Genomic DNA, 20,013 nt, shown 5'->3' with positions numbered 1-20,013 from the left:
GAAGTTTGTGTGTAGTTTCAAAGAAAGCATTGTGGATGCATTGTAAATATGGAATTGTCCTTTGATGTTTAGCACATAAAATATCAGGTAGTGTGGGCCAGCCAGACCTTTCGACTGAAGGTGTCTCAATATGATGCCTGCTGTATCTTGTTTTGTCGAATAAAGAAGCTGCTTCATATGTTTTCTCTGCTGACTTCATTCATGCAGCACCATCCCTCACCTGGTTTCACCAAACACCTGAGGGCTTGTATTCCTTCCCTTCCCCACCATCTCATTTTCACTTCTTCCTCTTTCCTATCCAATACTGATGAAGGGTCTCGACCCAAGACAGTGACTCTTTATTCCTTTCCATGAATGCTGCCTGACCTGCTGAGTTCCTCTAGATTTCCAGCATCTGCAGATTCTCTTGTGTTTATGATTTGCCAACAGCACATCCTTCGATTGTGCTGGTGTTAATACAAAAGATGCATTTCACTGTGTTTTGATGTACATGTGATAATTAATGAGTTTGAATCTGAATTTAACAATGTAGTTTTGTCAAACAACACACCACTGGCCAATAAAGGAAATTTATAGTGAGACGAGAGAATGCATGACAGCAAAAAAGTAAACATTTTACTAAGTGTTAAATGGTGCACATTGGTTCATAATAACAAACCTGAATTCTTGGCAAAAGCCCGGTTTCCAAAAACAATTTAGGTTCAATTTACTAATTGCATTAATGAACATTCAAGCGCAATGTGGATTTGATTATAGTCTTTCACATGATACTTAGTTTCCCACATCCCAGCCTGAAACCCAATGTACCATTACCACAATCTTTCTGAGCTCAATAATTATTGTTTGTTCACACTTAATTCAAAAGTAAAATCACAAACAGACAGATAGGTTTTTAGGAAACTGAAGGCCAGGAAGAAAATAAGACACATCAGCAGACTGGAAAAATATTTTTTCAGCCTACTGATGTGTTTTATTTTCCTCCTGGCATTCGAGGTTTGTAGCAACCGTGTTGTACAAACTCTGGAACTCCCAGACCGTGAAGGGTTAGGTGACCCATGCACTGAGCAGAGATGCTGTTCAGTGCAATGTGCTGTTGTGTGCATGTTGGTGAGTGCTTGGAATGCAGAGGGAGGTGTGTAAGTTTTGAGTGTGTTGGGAAAAGAAAATAACCTTTGGGCCTAATTGCTCTCGAGAGAATACAGAATAATAGAAAAGTACAGTAAAGGACCTTCAGCCCATCTAGTCCATCCAGACACCATTTAACCTGCCTGCTGCCAATGACCTGTGCAAGGATTATAGCCCTCCATACCCCTACCATCCATGTATCCATCCAAATTTTTCTTAAACACTGAAATTGAGTTTGCATGCACCACTTGTGCTGGCAGCTCATTCCACTCTCATGACCCTCTGAGTGAAGGAGGATCCCCTCATGTTCCCATTAAGCACTTCACCCTTAACCCATGACCTCTGATTGCCATCCCACCCAACCTCAGCGGAAAAAGCTTTCTTGCATTTACCCTGTCTAAATGAATGCGCTTCAAAGCATTTACCCAAAGAATTCTGTATACCTTTATCAAATTTCCCCTCATTCTTCTATGTTCCAAGGAATAAAGCCCTAACCAATTCAGTCTTTCCTTATAACTCAAGTGAATCTGGCCTGGCAACATCCTTATAAATTTTCTCTGTGCTCTTTCAACCTTATTTACATCTTTCCTGTAGGTAGGTGACCAAAATTACACACAGTGCTCCAAATTAGATCTTACCAATGTCTTACACACCTTCAACAACGTCATTTATCTGTCATCAATACTTTGAGTTATGAAGACTAATGTGCCAAAAACTGTCTTTACACCCCTTGTCTATCGTGACGCCTTCTTCCATAAGACCATAAGACATAGGAGCAGAACTAGGCCATTTGGCCCATCAAGTCTGCTCCACCAGTCGAGGTTGATCCTTTTATCCCCTCTTCAGCCCCATTCTCCAGCCTTCCCTCTGTAACCTTTGATGCCATGTCCAATCAAGAATCTATTAAGCTCTGCCTTAAATACATCCAACGACCTGGCCTACAGCAACAAATTTCATAAATACACCACCCTCTAGCTAAAGAGATTTCTTCACATCTCTCTTTTAAATGGATACCCTTCTATCCTGAGGTTTTGCCCTCTTTACCCTCTTGTCTGAGACTCCCCACTATGGGAAAATCCTTCCCACATCCACTCTATATAGGCCTTACAACATTTGAAATGTTTCAATGAGACCCCCCTCCCTGTCTCTCTAAATTCCTGCAGGTACAGACCCAGAGCCATCAAACATTCCTTGTATGATAACCCTTTCATTCGTGGAATCATCCTTGCGAACCTCCTCTGAACCTCTCCAATGCCAGAACATCTTCTCTTAGATAAGAAGCCCACAACTGTTCACAATACTCAGGGTGAGGCCTCACCAGTGCCTTATAAAGCGTCAGCATCGCATCCCAGCTCTTGTATTCTAGATATCTTGAAATGAATGCTAACATTGCATTTGCCTTCCTCACCACTGACTCAAACTGTAAGTTAACCTTTAGAGTGTTCTGCACAAAGACTCCCAAGTCCCTTTGCACCTCAGATTTTTTGATTTCTCCCCATTTAGAAAATAGTCTGCACATTTACTTCTTCTACCAAAGTCTGTGACCATGCATTTTTCCAAATTGTATTTCATTTACCACTCTTTTGCTCATTCTCTTAATCTGCCTAAGTCCTTCTGTAGCCTATCTGTTTCCTCAGCACTACCAGTTCCTCCAACAATCTTTGTATCAACTGCAAACTTGACAACAAAGCAATTTACTGTATTCCATCATCTAAATCATTTATATATATATATAGCATAAAAGGAAGCGGTCCCAACACTGACCCCTGCAGAACATCACTTGTCATTAGCAGCCAACCAGAAAAGGATCTTTTTATTCACTCTCATTGCCTCCTACCAATCAGCCAATGCTCTAACCATGCCAATAACTTTCCTGTAATACCATGGGCTCTTAACTTGGTAAATAGCCTCTGAGTCACCTTGTCAAAAGCCTTCTGAAAGTCCAAATATACAACATCCACTACATCCCCTTTATCTATCCTACTTGTAATCTCCTCAAAGGATTCCAACAGGTTCGTCAGGCAAGATTTTCCCTTAAGGAAACCATGTTGACTTTGTCACATCTTATCCTGTGTCATCAAATACCCCATCATCTCATCCTTAACAACTGACTCTAACATCTTCCCAACCACTGAGGTCAAGTTAACTGGTCTATAATTTCCTTTCTGCTGCCTTCCTCCTTTCTTGAAGAGTGGAGGGACATTTGCAATTTTCCAGTCCTGTGGTACCATGCCAGAGTCCAATGAATTTTGAAAGATCATTACTAATGCCACCACAATCTCTAACACTACCTCTTTCAGAACCCTAGGGTGCAGTTCCTCTGGTCCGGGTGACTTATGTGCCTTTAGGTCTTCCAGATTTTTGAGCAGCTTCTCTCTTGTAACAGTAACTGGACCCACTTCTCTTCCTTCACACACTACAACATCAGACATACTGCTAGTATCTTAAACAGTGAAGACTGGTGCAAAATACTCATTTAGTCCATCTGCCATCTCCTTGTCCCTGTTATTATTTCCCCGGCCTCATTTTCTATAGGTCCTATATCCACTCTTATTTCTCTTTTAAATTTTATTGTTTGCTAGCTTTCATCTTTTCCCTCCTAATGATTCTTTTAGTTGCTCTCTGTAGGTTTTTAAAAGCTTCTCAATTCTCTATCTTCCCACTAATTTTTGCTTTGTTGTATGCCCTTTCTTTTGCTTTTACATAAGCTTTGACTTCCCTTGTCAACCACGGTTGTACTGTGTTGTGTAATTTGAGCATTTCTTTGTTTTTAGAGTACATCCATCCTGCACCTTCCTCATTTTTCCCCAGAAACTCAAGCCATTGCTGCTCTGCTGTCATCCCTACCAACATTTCCTTCCAATTTACTTTGGCCAACTCCTCTCTCATGCCACTATAATTTCCTTTACTCCACTCTTGCTATGTCAAACTTTACTTTCTCCCTATCAAATTTCAAGTTGACCTCAGTCATATTGTGATCCCTGCCTCCTAAGGGCTCTTTTACCTTAAACTCCCTAATCACTTCCAGTTCATTACATAACACCCAATCCAATAGAGCTGATTCCCTAGTAGGCTCAAGGACAAACTGCTCTAAAAAGCCATCTTGTAGGCATTCAACTAATTCACTCTCTTGAGATCCATTACCAACCTGATTTTCCCAATCGACCTGCATGTTGAAATCTCCCATAACATTGCCCTTTTGACACACGTATTCAATTTCCTTTGTAGTTTGTGGTCCAGATCCCAGTCACTGTTGGGAAATCTTTATTTAACTGCCATCAGGTCATTTTATCTTTACAATTTCTTAACTCACCCACAAGGATTCAACATTGACCAATCCTACATCACATCTTTCTAATGATTTGATGCCATTCTTTACCAGCAGAGCCACACCACCCCCTCTGCCTACCTTCCTATCCCTCTGATACAATGTGTAACCTTAGATGTTCAGCTCCCAACTACACCCATCCTTCAGCCACGACTCAGTGATGGCCACAACATCATACCTGACAAGCAACACATACAAAATGCTGGTGGAACACAGCAGGCCAGGCAGCATCTATAAGGAGAAGCACTGTTGATGTTTCGGGCCAAGACCCTTCGTCAGGACTTTCATCAGTCATACCAGACAATCTGTAAAAGTGCAACCAGATCATTCACCTGAGGAGTAGATTTAAAAGGTGGGCGGAGGGAAAAGAGAAACACATGGTGATAAGTAAAACCTGAAGGTGGGGAATGAAGTAAAGAGCTGGGAATTTGATCAGTAAAAGAGATGGAAGGCCATGGAAGAAAGAGAAGGGGGGAAGGAGCACCAGAGGGAGGCGATGGGCAGGCAACAAGATAAGGTGAGAGAGGGAAAAGGGATGGAAAATGGTGAAAGGGGGAAATGGGGGGGCATTACCAGGAATTTGAGAAATTGATTTTCATGCCACCAGATTTGAGGCTACCCAAACAGAATTTTATGCGTAGTTACTCCACCCTAAGTGTGGCCTCATCACGACAGTGGAGAAGACCATGAATGGATATATCAGAATGGGAATGGGAAGTGGAATTAAAATAGGTGGCCACTGGGAGATCCCACTTGTTCTGGTGGACGGAGCATTGATGCTCGGTGAAGCGGTCTCCCAATTTACATCGGGTCTCACCAATATACAGGAGGCCACACCAGAAGCACCGTACACAGTAAATGACCCCAGCAGACTCACATGTGAAATGCTGCCTCACCTGCAAGGACTGTTCAGGTCCCTGATGGTAGCGAGGGAGCAGGTGTAAGGGTAGGTGTAGCACTATCACAGTCGGTTCTTCTCCCCCTTTCCTTCTGAGTTGTAGAGTTAAACTCAGTGCCAGGGACCTGACCGCTCTGACTATCCTCTGTTAGGTCATCCCCCAACAGTATCTAAAGTGGTATATCTGTTGTTGAAGGGGATGGCCACAGAGTATGCTGCACTGGTTCCTTAACCCTTTGCTCTTTCTGACCGTCACCCAGTTCCCTGTGTCCTCCACCTTGGGTCTAACTACCTCTCTGTATGTCTTAAGTTGAAAAATATGGTATGAAGCAGGATACCATATTTGCATCTCTTAAGTTCACCGGCCTACAGTTGCTCATAGTTTAATATGTAATTCCAAACAGTTACATTTTTCTTCTGAGCCCACCCTCGGATTTAGGCACCACTTGCAGAGCTGCTTCCTCCGTGTTCCAATGACACGGTGACAATCCTGGACATTTGGTGGTTTATGTGTCAAGTGTGCATACTTTCCCCGAGGTGTTCTGGTTTCCTAGAGGCATTTTGATAGGTAGCTTAGCTGGTGTAGATTAATAATATGTAAAGGTGTGTTAGAATCTGGTGGGAGTCGACGTGAATGTGGGAATTAGTGTCGGATTAGAGAAAATGGATGCTTGTCATCTAGTGCAGACTCAGTGGACTGACAAGCCTGGTTCCCTGTTTACAGCTCTACAGTTATTACATCATACTAAATTATGACATAGAAATTATAAGATTTCCTACCATGGCCTGCAGCTGCAGAAATACTCGGAACGAAATTCAGGAACTTGAGAAATAATTAACAACTTTCAAACAAAAAATCACCATGGTTCAATCTCCTGAAACACTTCACAATGTCGAATTTGGTCCGAAACCACACCAGATATGTTCGGACAGCTGACCAACAGCTTGGCCAACTGCAGCTCTAGCAGTGCATTCCAGGCACCCATACTGTCCATGTAAAGAACCCCATCCCTTACCTAGAATTCGTGCCATCTGGTATTTAGACTTTCAACCCTGGAAAAAAACACTGCCATTGAGCCATGCCTTGCACTGATCTTATAAACTCCTCTCAGGACTTCCATTACCCTCAACTATTCCAGAGAAAACAATCCCAAGTTTGCCCAATTTCTCCTTACAGCATATACTCTCTTCTAGTCTCGGCAGCATGCCGGTAAGCCTTTTGTGCATTCTCTCCCATACCTTCACATTGCTCCCAAATAGGATGACCAGAGACAAAGTCCAAACACTTGACAGTCCATTGCTTTTATAAACATACCATTCTGAGGCAAATGTACTCAGATCTTCACTGCTACTTTATGAAAAAAATGATCAAGAGGCATAGTAACTGCAATATTTCAAATTGATTCAATTATAGGTGAATTCTATAATTATTTTTGATAATCTTTCATTCAGTGCTTCCCACCTTTACTCCCAATGATGTGGGTAAATGGAATTCAAATATTGATAATTTAAAGTTTAGTCAAATAGAATCAAGGCACCCAATTGCTTTCTCACCAAGACATACACTCAGGGACCACTTTTTTAGGAACACCTGTACACTTGCTCATTAATGCAAATATCTAATCAGCCAATCATGTGACAGCAACTCAATGCAGGTAGACATGGTCAAGAGGTTTCAGACCAAACATCAAAATGGGGAAGAAATGTGACATAAGTGGCTTTGACCATGGAATGATTGTTAGTACCAAATGAGGTGATTTGAGTATCTCAGAAAATGTTGAGCTGCTGAGATTTTCACATGTAACAGTCTCCAGAATTTACAGAATGGTGTAAAAAGCAAAAAAAAAACACAGTAAGTAGCAGTACTCTGGGTGAAAACGCTTCATTCATGAGAGAGGTCAGAGGAGAAAAGCTAGTCTGATTCAAGCTGACAGAAAGTCGACAATAACTCATATTGCAACACACATTACAACAATGGTACGGAGAAAAGCCTTTCTGTACACACATGTCAAACCATGAAGTGGATGGGCTACAAGCAGCCAAATACCATGAACATACACTCATTGGCCACTTTGTTAGGTACAGAAAGTACTTAATAAAGAGGTCACTGAGTATACAGCACAGAAACAGGCCCTTCGGCCCACTGAATATATGACAACCATCAACCACCCATTCATAGTAACCTACATTAATCCCAATTTTTATTCTCACCACATTCCCATTAATTCTCCATAGATTCTACCACACCTGCACAACAGGGGAAATTTACAGGGACCAATTAATGTACCAAACCAGATATCTTTGGAACTTGAAAAGAAAGTGGGGCTCCAGATCCAGTGGAAGAGAATGGAAATAATAGGACTGCCTCTCAGGGAACCGGTACAAATCCAATGGGAAGTCGGCCTTTTTTCTGATCTTTATATTCTCCCCCCACAGCGAATGCAGCCAGTTTAATGCAGCACACAGTGAGATGTTATTATTGGATGAAAACTTAGCATGGTGTAGTTCTGGCTGAGAAGGCCATTGATTGACTTGACTTTGACAGAAAAGGATCACCATTCAATATATAAGGTATAAAGGGGTATAACAATCTTAATCTCCCCACTCAAAAGAACCTTCTAAATTCTTACAATAAAAAAACATCATATTTATTGTTTTTGTACAAGTTACAAAAGGTGCTACTGGAAAGGACAGTAAAATCAGATGTAATAATAATTTTCAAAATCTGTAGGTTTGTAGCAGAGGCAGCAAGGATACAAAAAAATTTTGTAGATGCTGGAAATCCAAAGCAACACACACAAACTACTGAAAGGACTCAGAAGTTCAGGCAGCATCTATGAAAATGCATGAACAGTCGACACTTAGGGCCAAGACCCTTACCACTTCCTTTGCCGTGTATCTCGATAACTGTAGCTCACTGGGCCATTTCTTCACTAGTTGCGCTCACAAAAAAAATACAAGTTACAATCATGGAGTTAAAAAAAAGCAGCCAGTTGTGGGTAACAAGCATCAAATCATTTGGTATGATTGCAATGCGCACAGATAAAACATTCATAAACGGCTTTCTCAGCTGTACGATTAGCTATATTATGTCTTAAGAACTGAAGGATTTGCATAAAACTAGCAAGAATTTAACAGGCAAAATGAAAGCAATTCAGCCCAACTGATCTCTGCACAATATAAACTAAATCATCTAATCATTTCAATACTTCTGTTCTCCCTCATGTACTTACCTAGCTTTCCATTAAATGCCCACACTATTCCCTATGGCAATGTGTTCCAGACTCGCCACTCCCTCAGGGAGAAAAAGTTTCTCCTGAATTCACTCAGTGGCCTCCAAAGGCAATTGTATCAATACCAATCACACTTGTGGCCAAACTGTAATAGATTGCAAACCTGTAACATTCTGTAAACACAAATATTGACAGAGAAACAATGTTTTGTCAATAAGACTTGCATCAAAGCCCACTTTATTGAACCAGTGCTCAGCTGCAGATTTGTTCATGTTGGGAGTAGTATATCCACAGGCACCATATGGCATCTGCTCCCATGGGAGGCAAGCTCTCAGCAGTTTTAAGTACAGATGTACTTTTAGACACTTTACCTTCCACTCAGCGTAGAGTTAAAGGGCACCACATGGATCCCCAGGGGGCCGCAGTCTCCAGAAAATTCTACCTTCTTTGTCAAATCACTGCCAAAAAAAAAAGACGGATGAGGTTACACCTAAAACAGCTGAGACTCCACAAAACTTAGCTTTTTAACCCATTTAGTCTAAATAAGGAAAATAAGTGTAGGGTGGCTAGATTATAAAGAATTTTTGTTGGAACACTTAAGAAGAAAGGCATGAATAAAGCAAATGCAAATGAGTACAACGGTGTTTGTTCTTTGCTATAACGGGGCATGTAGCATAGTGGTTAGTGCAATGGAATTACAGCTCGGGGAGTTCCGGAGTTCCGGGTTCAATTCCGGCGCCGTCCTGTAAGGAGTCTCTGTACGTCCTCCTCGTGGAACGTGTGGGCTTCCACCAGGTCCTCCAGATTCCTCACAGTCCAAAGGCGGACTGGATAGACGAGCTGGTCATTGTAAATTGTCCTGTGCTTAGGTTAGAGTTAATTGTGTTTATTGGGGGTTGCTGGGGCGATGTGGCTCACAGGGCTGGAAGGGCCTACTCCGTGCTGTGTCACTAAATAAATAAATAAATGGCTGCAGGCATCTCTCGCCATTTTGTTTTTACAGATGTCCACAAGTAGATTTTGTCCATAAACCTGAAAATACATTGAAAAATCTTTGAGTAGGGTAACCATCTTTCAACAGCATTGTAATCTATATCATCAAAAGCACACAAGATCAGAAAGAATAATTACTAAAAGTAAAAATGGGGAGGATGAAAGGGACAGCAAGACTGAGAGTGAGAGAGAAAATTAGATCTGCTGCTCATAGGATTGAATGTATGTCAGACTCTTACTACAAGAGATCATTCATACATAGAGGTGTATGTAAGTCGAGCATTCTTAACCTGCGGATGCCCTGTGTAATTAATACTAGACTTCGGTCTTCAGAACATGTGCTGATACAAGACAATAAAGTTTTCTCATCTTACGGCTCCAAACCAGAACTAACTGCTTATGTAAAGGATTTTGGGGGGGAGAGGGGAGAAAACAAGAGTGGCATCAGGTTAAGAACACAGCCGTTATAATTATCAGCAAAAAGCCTGACCATCAATGCAAAGCAATTAAACATTGCAAGTTGTGAAGAGGGAGCTCACGTGGATAAGTTACAACCTCAGGTAGATTTTTTTCTCCACAGCACCTCAAGAAATTCTTCAACAGAAAAAGGCATCACAGTTCCCCAGTCTTGCCTTCTGGTCGATATGCACAATCTCAAAGGCATCAGGTTTCACTTGTATGGAATCAAATTAATTAAGATGATGGGAAGTACCTTTTCATTAGCATCTATTTGCTTACCACCCTATCACAACAATGTTTATTGAGATTGTCCGTTCTTCACTGCAAACACATTGACTCATCAAGCTTTTCAGTGAATTTCCAGGAGAGATAATTGAATTGAATTGACTTTATTACTTACATCCCTCACATACAGGAGGAGTAAAAATCCTTACATTATGTCTCTAAATGTTCAATGTGCAATTTATAGTAATTTATAATAAATATTATGTACAATTGGATAGTCAATTTAACAAAGAAATGCAGTTGCATCAGCATGAATTAAGCAATCTGATGGCCTGGTGGAAGAAGCTGTCCCAGAGCCGGTTGGTCCTGGCTTTAATGTTGTGGTACCGTTTCCCAGATGGTAGCAATTGGAACAGTTTGTGGTTGGGGTGACTCGGGTCCCCAATGATCCTTTGGGCCCTTTTAACACACCTGTCTTTGTAAACGTCCTGAATCATGGGAAGTTCACATCTACAGATGTGCTGGGCCGTCCACACCACTCATGGACCAGTCAGAAATCTGATGACGGAAGGAAAGAAGCAGTTCTTGAATAGTTGAGTGTGAGTCTTCAGGCTCCGTACCATGTCCTAATTGTAGTAATGAAAAGATGGCGAGGGTCCTTATTGATGCATGCATTCTTCCTGAGGCACCAGTTCCTGAAGACACCCTCAGTGGTGGGGAGGGCTTTGACCATAATGGCCAAGCCTGCAACTCTATGCAGCTTCTTCCTATCCTGTCCGTTGGAGCCTCTCTCTGTACCAGACTGTGAAGCAGCCAGTCATCATGTTTGTTCTCTCCAGCACCTCTAGCGAAATTCGCAAGGTAAAAATGAGGTGCCAAACAGAGGTGACTTTTTACTTTAGCTCACAAGAGGATCATTAAATATTCCCATTTGCAACCACTACAGCTGAAATCTGTACAGCCATGATCACTGAAGTAAGAAAGAATTGTTTCAAGTCTTTTTAAAAAAAACCAGCCATCTTCAGAACTAACAGACCGGAGACTCCAGACCACCCAGGGAGCAAATACGGCAGCTGGAGGCTCAGGGGAGGTCTCCATTGTCTGGGGAAATGTGGCTGCCAGAGAAGGCTCCAGGTAAAAACAAAGTCTGTAAAAGACATGTTTAATGAATTATTTAATGCAAAAATATAGACCAGTAGGTCACACGCTCAAACACTGAAATTGCCAGTCAGCTGTGATTCTATTAGGACATTAAAAATCAGTGCAGTTGCACCAAAGAATGGGCGTTGGGGCTTCTATGCAAGCTGGAAATTTCCGAGGTACAGTTGTCAGATGGGAAGACAGGAAACAGGAACAGCCCCTCTGCTTGCACTTGGCTGGTCAAATCCACTTTTCTGCTCTCAATTCCCTTACTGGTTAGAAATCTTTTTTGTCTTAGCATTGAAGGACTCTGCCACATAGCTCTCTGTGACAAGGAGTTCCAAAGATTCATAACCCACCAAGAGAAGAAATCTCCTTCATCTAATTCAGAAATGGGCAACCTTTTACTCCAAGACCATGTCCTCTGATTCTGGACTCTTCCAAGAGAATAAACATCCTAATGGCATTTAACCAGTCTAGTGCCCCTAAGAATATTATATGTTTGAATTAGATAACTCTCAAACCAAAGTGAATATCAATCCTTTGAACTTTTCTTCACAAGCAAAATCTTTCATTTCAATTCAATTCAAATTTAAGTTTAATTGTCATTTAACCATACATGAGTACCCATGAATAGAGCCAAACGAGACAGCGTTACTCCAGGGCCAAGGTGCAAAACAGTACCAACAGTCTCACACAGCACAAAGCAACACATAACACATATCAGTAAGATACAGCCATGCAAAAAAGATGGTCCAGGCCCAAGCCATGGATGGTGCAGAAATCTGGAGTCGGTGACAGTAAACACTGGGGGTGGAGGGTGGCAGGGCAGCTCTGATTCTATCCAGCCTTGACGCCACCCCACACCACTCCTGGTGAAGCACACAGCTCCATCACCTCTCTTCTAGCAGCTATAAACAGGTAACACCACATCACCTCACTACGGCCGAGGTCAGACAGCTCCCCCGCCATCCACCCCTGCTTCCCTCTGATAAATCAGTGAATCGAATTTGCCATTCCATATTAATAATGTCCAAAAAGGTCTTGCAGTCAGAAGAAAAGCAACTAAAACAGTTGCTGACAATTAAACTGTACGCTTATACCCAGGATCATCCCAATGAACCTTTCCTGAGTAGGACCCAATATAATAATAATTTCCTTAAATAAGGACACCAAAACTACAGTATTTATAGTACTCTAAACATGGTGTCACTAGTGTCTTCTTAAAAATGCAAAAGGACTTCCCTTCTCCTGTACTCCAACCCACTGAAAAGAGGACCAACATTCCATTACTTTCCCTGTTTTCAGGTGATAAATAAGGCTGGGCCCACCAACAACCAAACAGGTTTTACATACATACTTAGCATTGAAGATGCTTGGATGCTTGGATGCAAATTCAAGGGATCTTGAATTTGAATTCAGTCAACATTTTGACCAAGAAAGAACTGTATACAAAGTTCAAATGGAGAGTTACGAAAAGTTTGGACAAAGAATGAAGTCTTAAGAAGCATGATGAAGGAGATAAATAAATAAGTATTAAAGAACGAGGCTATGTAGTGCCTTCAATATGAATGTGAAAACTTTCAAGATCAAGATTGTTTAATGTCATTTCCAGGACACAGTGCAAAGAAGAATAAAAGAATGTGTTACTCCAGATCTGCTGCAGTGCAAAAAAAACAATAATAATAAAAAGACGATAAATATAAATACCACAATCACTTAGAAGGTTGCCGTTAAGCTGGATTTTATGAGTAAGAATGTGAGTTGGAACATTGAAGAAAGTCGTGCTCAATTGTGGAAAGTAAAATATAAAGGCCAAAATAGCATTGGAATTGACATGTCCCAGAGGTAGCAAGGCACAGATGAACGTGTCAGTGGAAAAGGAACTGAGGAAAAGACATAGCTTTCTCTCATTCATTGTTATTCAGAGGGGTAGATGTCACACAAAATTATATCCCCAAAAGGAGTTTTCAAATTCTATGAGTTGGAACGGAATCGGTGCAAAGAAATTTTGTTTCCAACTAACTTTTCAATAAATTGTACTCTGTACAAGCAAATTAATCTTTGCCTTTCTAAAACACACTATTTTACCAATTTTATGCACTGTAAATATCAACCTGAATACTCTGAAAAAGAAATTAAACACACAATTTTCTGTCTCAGAAATATAGCACACTACTACTTGGTGAAGATGGTAGCTTTTTAAGTCCATGAATGTCTGGCTATTCCATTATTGGATTCATCACAAGCAAGCTTGATCCAGTCTTTATCCAATGTTCAAATATGCACAAACTTAGCTCTACACATACTAATAACCATCATGAAACAAGATCTCAATTTCGTATTTTCTTTTACCCTGCCCAAGAAAACTGCAACCAGCTCCTTTGTTTATTTTATTAAAAACACCAACAGCAGCAAAGCCCTCCAATGCATGTAGAATTTTGCGTCATTCGGCACTTGAGATAAACAAGTACATGTTTCTCATGCAACGTGCCAAGGAATCAGAGAGGACAGTGAGGAGTTATTTTTCACACAGCAAGTTGCTGTGATTTGGAATGTGTTGCATGAAAGGGTGTCAAAATTAAGTCCAACACCAACTTTCAAAAGGAAATTGGATATTGGAGAAAAATTGTAGAGCTTTGGGAAATGAGATGGAGAGTGTGACTAATTGGATTGCTCTTTGAAGGAAAAGACAAACACATATGGGTTAAATGCTATCTAGAATTCCGAGAGACACTCACAGCTACGTGATCTGGGGTTTGCAGATAAGAGGGATACCAAATAATGTATGACTGGAAACACGATTTTTACAGGAATCAAAATAGCCCCTTCTATTTACAATCTTTTATTCCTTTCTTCCTCTGCCTCAAAGTGACAACTGTTTACATCTACGCTAAGAAATAAAAATGGAAAATGCTCGAAGCACTCAGCATTTGTGGAAAGAGAAACAATACTTCAACTCTCAGAAAGAAGAAAGGCTGGACAAGCATTTCTCTTGCCGTTATTTGGGACCCCACTAGAAGTAAAGCTGTGTAAGCTCATAATTGGTCTGAGCTGTGTAAATCTTCACTCTATCTTTAGAAAATCCTAAAATGTGCAACTTTTGACTTTATTCTTAGTGGCATGTGATTCAATGTCAAATTTTATATCATAGTTCCCCTGCACAGATATTTTGGAGTTATTTTTAAATCACATTGAAAATTTTTGTCTGTGACGCAAAGTTTTTTTCCTATTCTTGACCCTCCAACCCCTTGCCTTCTCCCTCTCTCATAACAGGCTGATACAGAAGGAATGCAAGAAAATGGAAAGGATAGATTACCCAAGGACAAACTTGGATAAGCTTTCGCAACCTTACAAACATGTAACTGTGACAAAACAGAAAAAAGAGATCAGGAAGATTTATGATCCAAAGAAGTCAGAGACACAAAGACAAACAGCAAAGGGCTCTGGTGAAGGAGCAACTGATAGCTCACTTGCTAAGCAGGAAATGTACATTTATCAGTTTATTTTCCTCACAAGGAAACGGAGGAAGATAAGCAGATGTGACACACTTCCCCACGAGATAAAATGTCCTGTTGCAGTGGTGGGTGGTGGTGAATGTAGATGGGGAAGATTGCTACACAAATACAATGGTCTGACCCAGCATGATTTGGGCATCAAGATGGCAACTTCTTAAATAAATTAATGAGTGCAATTTCATGACAGCTTAGGAGATGGCTTTCATCTTGTGATGTTCAATTGTGATTGCCTGCAAGAAAATGAATCTCAAGGTCATATATGGTGACATATACGTAACTTTGATAATAAGTTTACTTTGAAACTTCGAAGGATATCCCAAAGTAGTTCACAGCCAGTACAGTGTTTCTTGAATTAGAGCTACCGCTGACATAGGGGAAACATGACAGCTAAATTGTGTGTAGCATATCCCATTAAAACAAACATAAAAGTGACCAGATAATCCATTTTAGCATTATCAAGAGATTTTTTTAAATGGTCAAAATACAGAGTAAAGCTCCCACGCTGATTTTCAAAACACCGACACAATCGTAAGGAAGAGCAGATGATGCCTCAGTTTAGCATTTTAGCATCCAAAAAGCAGCACATCAACAGCAGTGGTAAACTCATTGAGGATTGCACTGGTGTGTCACCGATGCTTACACCCAAAACTCTGGAGTGAGACAAGCTTTCTGATTCACCAGCAAGGGTTCCACCTACAACTTAATTCACAACATCACCACTATGCCACTTGCTCCACTCATTAACTACTAGAGGATGTAGGGGGTGGGTAGGGTGGGCTAGAGTGGAGGGGCTCTTCTCTGAGATACAGAAAGGACTTTGGGGGCTTATAAGCCTTAGAATAGGTAAATGTAACGACAATCCTTCAGAATGAAAACAGGCAGGAGTACCAGATACTATAGAGAGAGAGAGAGAAAAATGACAGTAGGCAAAAATAGGAAGAAAGAGTACAAGGTTCTCCTTGAGTCAGAACCCATCATTAACATCTATTAACTTTTCCATACCTTAGAGTGCTTTTTGAATGCTTGTCTGGTGGTCCTGGAGGCTCTGTTCTTACATCGTCTGTGGGTGCCCAGTTTGCTACCTGGAAAATTAGAAGGGATTAATCAAGAATTGCTTCAGATCATTAATAGAAGCTTTGTACTAGTACAAAGTACTAGTTCAACTTGTACTAGTTCTCCAAGTGTACACTGGAGTTCTGTTCTGAAATGTATCTCTACACCTTACCTGCAATAACCAATTGCTGTATTCAATAAATTTAAAAATAAGAATCTTATAATCAGGTATTGCAAGTACTTCAATGGATTAGTAAATCCAGGCTAATAGTTAAGATGATTTGACACATTTAGCAACTCCATTACTAGAACTAGATTCTGATTGCAAGCTATTAAGTATGTTGTAATATTTATTCTCCACTCTTCACAACGACAATGACATAAATTAAGGTCTGGAAAAGTAATTAACCATCTACTATTATGTCTTTTTCTAAAATAAGCTTTTAATAGGCTTTAAATTTATGCAACATTCAAGCTTCATGCAGAGACCAGGAACACAATCCAACAAGCCAATTTACCTGCAGTTGAAACCAGGAAAATACAAGTGTCCTTTTTCTGTTATTGGAAAGTCAATGATTTTAAAAACAAGCTGACAAGTAGTATTTGTTCTGTACCCTTGATAGCTTCAATTGACCCATTGCAAATGTTAATGAGTTAACTGCTTCTCAGGAAGGGATCTTAATCTAATTAGCAGAAAAGCTTTCGAATGTATGAGGCTGCACAACACCTATGAAGACAAACCAGGATGCACCCAGAGAAATTAAACCTACCAAACAAAATATACAGAAATTTGTTCCATGCTTTGTGCTAACTACCAAAGGTAAGCACATACTAAAGACATAAAAGTTAACTTACCAGTCTAACCTCCTGTCCGAAAGAGAACTGGATATCTCACAAAAATTATATTACAACTAACCCCAGGATGAATTATAGGCCATCTAATAATGTCTATTTCTACCTCCATCATACTATCAGATTCTGTAGCTATTTCAGCTTATGTTCTGCTGAATACTTCTGCACGCCTTTGTTAATTTGTGTCTTGGTCTTTTTAGTACAGTCAGGGTCAGTTACCCATATTGTAATCATGAAGAAATCCAATCTCAGCTGCCCAACTCCTATCCCACTGGTTTCAGCTACGGGGAAATGGACTCTACTTCATATTGATGAAATATGCTGCTTGAATTGGCTTTATGCTTTGGTGTCTGCACAAGCAAGGCTAATCATTACATGAAGTTCAATGTATCATAGAAAAGTATGCAATAACAGACACTCAAATACAGTTACATCTCATTCGCCCATCAACCAGAAACTCACTACCTACAGCAGCTCTCAACCAACAACAGCTTGATTCTTAAATTCCCTTTACCACCACCTTGGCTATTTTTGCAGCCTTCTCTGGTTCAACGGCTGTTTGAAATTCCAGCCACTTCACTATACCCAAATTTAATTGCTCCAGTCCTTCATTCAACTTCCTAGGCCGAAAGCTCCAGAATTCTTACACCAAGTCAAAGCCGCACCTCTTTTTAAAGTACTTCTTAAAGCCTCACTCTCAGAGCAGGGTGTGTTGCTTAAAGATCTTCTTATGTGGTTATGTCAATTTATGTACAATAAAGTATAGTGGAATGTTTTGAAGGTGTTATATAAACACAAGTTGCTGTTACAGACAAGCAAGTGACTGGAAACTTTATGTTTTGGAATAGAAGCAATTTATACTTAAATAGCAATTTAATATAGAAAACATCCCAAATATGCTTCCAAGGAATGTTATCAAACAGTATTTGGTCAGAGAGGCATGTTTGAAAGAGAGACTTATATGAAGAGAGTGAGGTGGAGAGATTTAGAGGGAGAGTTCCAGAGTTTTGAGTCCTTTCAGCCAAAAGCAACACATCACAGTTTGAGAGGTACAAAATCAAGGATTTGTAAGAGAGCTTCCAGATTGCAGCTGAAGTCTTTACAACATTTGAATAGACTGTGGCATAGTACAAGATTGCCTGTATGGGCAGTCTGACATACAAACAAGCTCTGATATTATTAATTTAAAAGTTCAACACATGTACATAAGTCTGTTGCTACACAGAACTAGATTCCTCTCTCTTCCACTTTCAGTATTGTTCTTTCTGAGATGTGTTTTTGCTAATTATTTTTAATTTACTCGCAATAATATTACTTTATACGTTGTGTGTGTAAGTTATAAATAATCACAGTGCACTTTGGCCTAGAGGAACATTGTTTAGTTTGGCAGTATGCATGTGTATGGCTGAATGATAACAAACTGAATATGAACTAGAACTTGATGCTATTGCCTACAATACTGTGGAGGTATGGTTACACTATTGAGAAGCATTTGTGTATTTTCTGACTTTTGGGCAAAATCAGCTTTGTTAAGCAGGGACAGCCTGTGCAAGTTATCCTAATAGGCAGTTAAACACCAGATCAATAAGTGGCTATAACATTAGAGGAATATAAATGATGCCAACAATGACCGATACAACACTGTGATACATCAGATAACGCGACTGTGTCACAGATCTAGCAGCCCAGCTTCAACTCTGACCTCTAAAGCTGTCTGCATGAAGTTTCCACAAGCCCTCATGTATCACAAGGGTTTCCCCTAAGTGCTTATGCCTAATGTTAGGTGGTTTGGGGGGGGGGGCAGAATCAGGGTGAAATTGATTGGAATGTGAAAGATTAGTGTACAAGAAAAAAGGGGAAATTGATGCTAATGCACTGAGAGCTAACACAGATTCAATGGGCCTTATGAACTTCCGATTCAACAGGACTTATGGCTTTACATGATAGTTGCCAAAGATCAAGCAGTTTTTACAGCTACGGTTCTTATTTGCCCTGTAATGAATCAACAAATCTCCGAAGTCAAGGTATCAATGAATCTGATTCTGCTGGTGATAATACACCTGACTCTGATTCTTTTGAAGTTGCATCACTAACAAATCATAATGATTTTTTATAAACATTAGAAGACCATAAGAGCACAGGATATTAGAGCAGAATCAGGCCATTTGGCCCATCAAAATGACTCTACCATTTCATTATGGCTGATCCAATTTTGCTCTCAACCCCAAAGAACTGTCTTCTCACTATATCTCTTCATGCCCTGATCAATCAAGAACCTATCAAACCTGTCTTACATATACATAAAGACTTGGCCTCCACAGATTCACCACTTTCTGGCTAAAGAAATTCCTCCCTATCTCTGTTCTAAAAGGACACGCCTCTATTCTGAGACTGTGTCCTCTGGTCTTAGACTCTCCCACCATAGGAAACATCCTCTCCACATACACTCTATCAAGGCCTTTCAGCTAATAAGCCAATATCAATACGTAATTACTTCAATTATTAAAGCTGATCATTGCTGGTTATAATCCGATGAGTCTGATTGGTTAAAGCTTGTGTTATTTTACTTAAGAATGAGATTCCAGTTTGTGGTAATGAATTCTACTTTGAAGTAATGAGTTCCAGTTCAATCAGTAGCACTCTCATTTGACTCAAAAAGTCATGAGTTCACTCCAGAGATTTCAGCTCCATGCTCTGATACTTGAGAACAGAACTGAAGGAATGCTCCACTGTCCAAGTTGCTGGCTTTCAAGTAAGGATAAATGAATGTCTTGTCTGTCTTTCTGATTATAGGATTGATAACAGTGTTTAGAAGAGATCTCTAATCTTCATGGCAAATGTTTATCCCTCAAGAAACATTACCAACACAAATTATTTAATCATTATTTCATTGCTGTTTGCATTGCACAAATTTTCTGCCTTGCTTCTTAAATTACATGGCATCCACACTTTAAAAATTAATTAAATGTTAGTGAAGTATTTTAAAATGCCTGGAGGTTATGAAAAGAACTGTACAAACATGTCTTCTTTGTTGAAAGACTTATGCACACATTTTCATTTTTAGAATTTATTTATAAACCAAAGAATGCTTGATCAAATTCTAAGCATTGGTCAGATATAACAAATGCTATTATGTTACATAAGTAAACTTGGGAAGTTTATTAGCTTGCATATAAAACAGGATCTTCG

General features: G+C 40.0%; 1 protein-coding gene across 5 annotated transcripts in view; it reads right to left on the bottom strand.

Moving 5' to 3' along the window:
• The window catches only part of pard3bb (par-3 family cell polarity regulator beta b), a 1,128,463-nt gene that overhangs the window by 623,821 nt on the left and 484,629 nt on the right, over positions 1 to 20,013 (bottom strand). For all 5 annotated transcript variants that reach the window (XM_059967323.1, XM_059967326.1, XM_059967321.1 and 2 more), the window contains 2 exons: positions 15,922 to 16,001; positions 8,956 to 9,042 (listed from right to left, as the gene is read on the bottom strand). In XM_059967323.1, coding sequence (XP_059823306.1) covers positions 8,956 to 9,042; positions 15,922 to 16,001 — 167 coding nt within the window. The remainder of the gene's footprint in view (positions 1 to 8,955; positions 9,043 to 15,921; positions 16,002 to 20,013) is intronic.

This window comes from Hypanus sabinus, chromosome 4 (genome assembly GCF_030144855.1).
Source record: "Hypanus sabinus isolate sHypSab1 chromosome 4, sHypSab1.hap1, whole genome shotgun sequence".
Lineage (NCBI taxonomy): Eukaryota > Metazoa > Chordata > Chondrichthyes > Myliobatiformes > Dasyatidae > Hypanus > Hypanus sabinus.
This window is presented reverse-complemented; position numbering and strand designations above follow the sequence as displayed.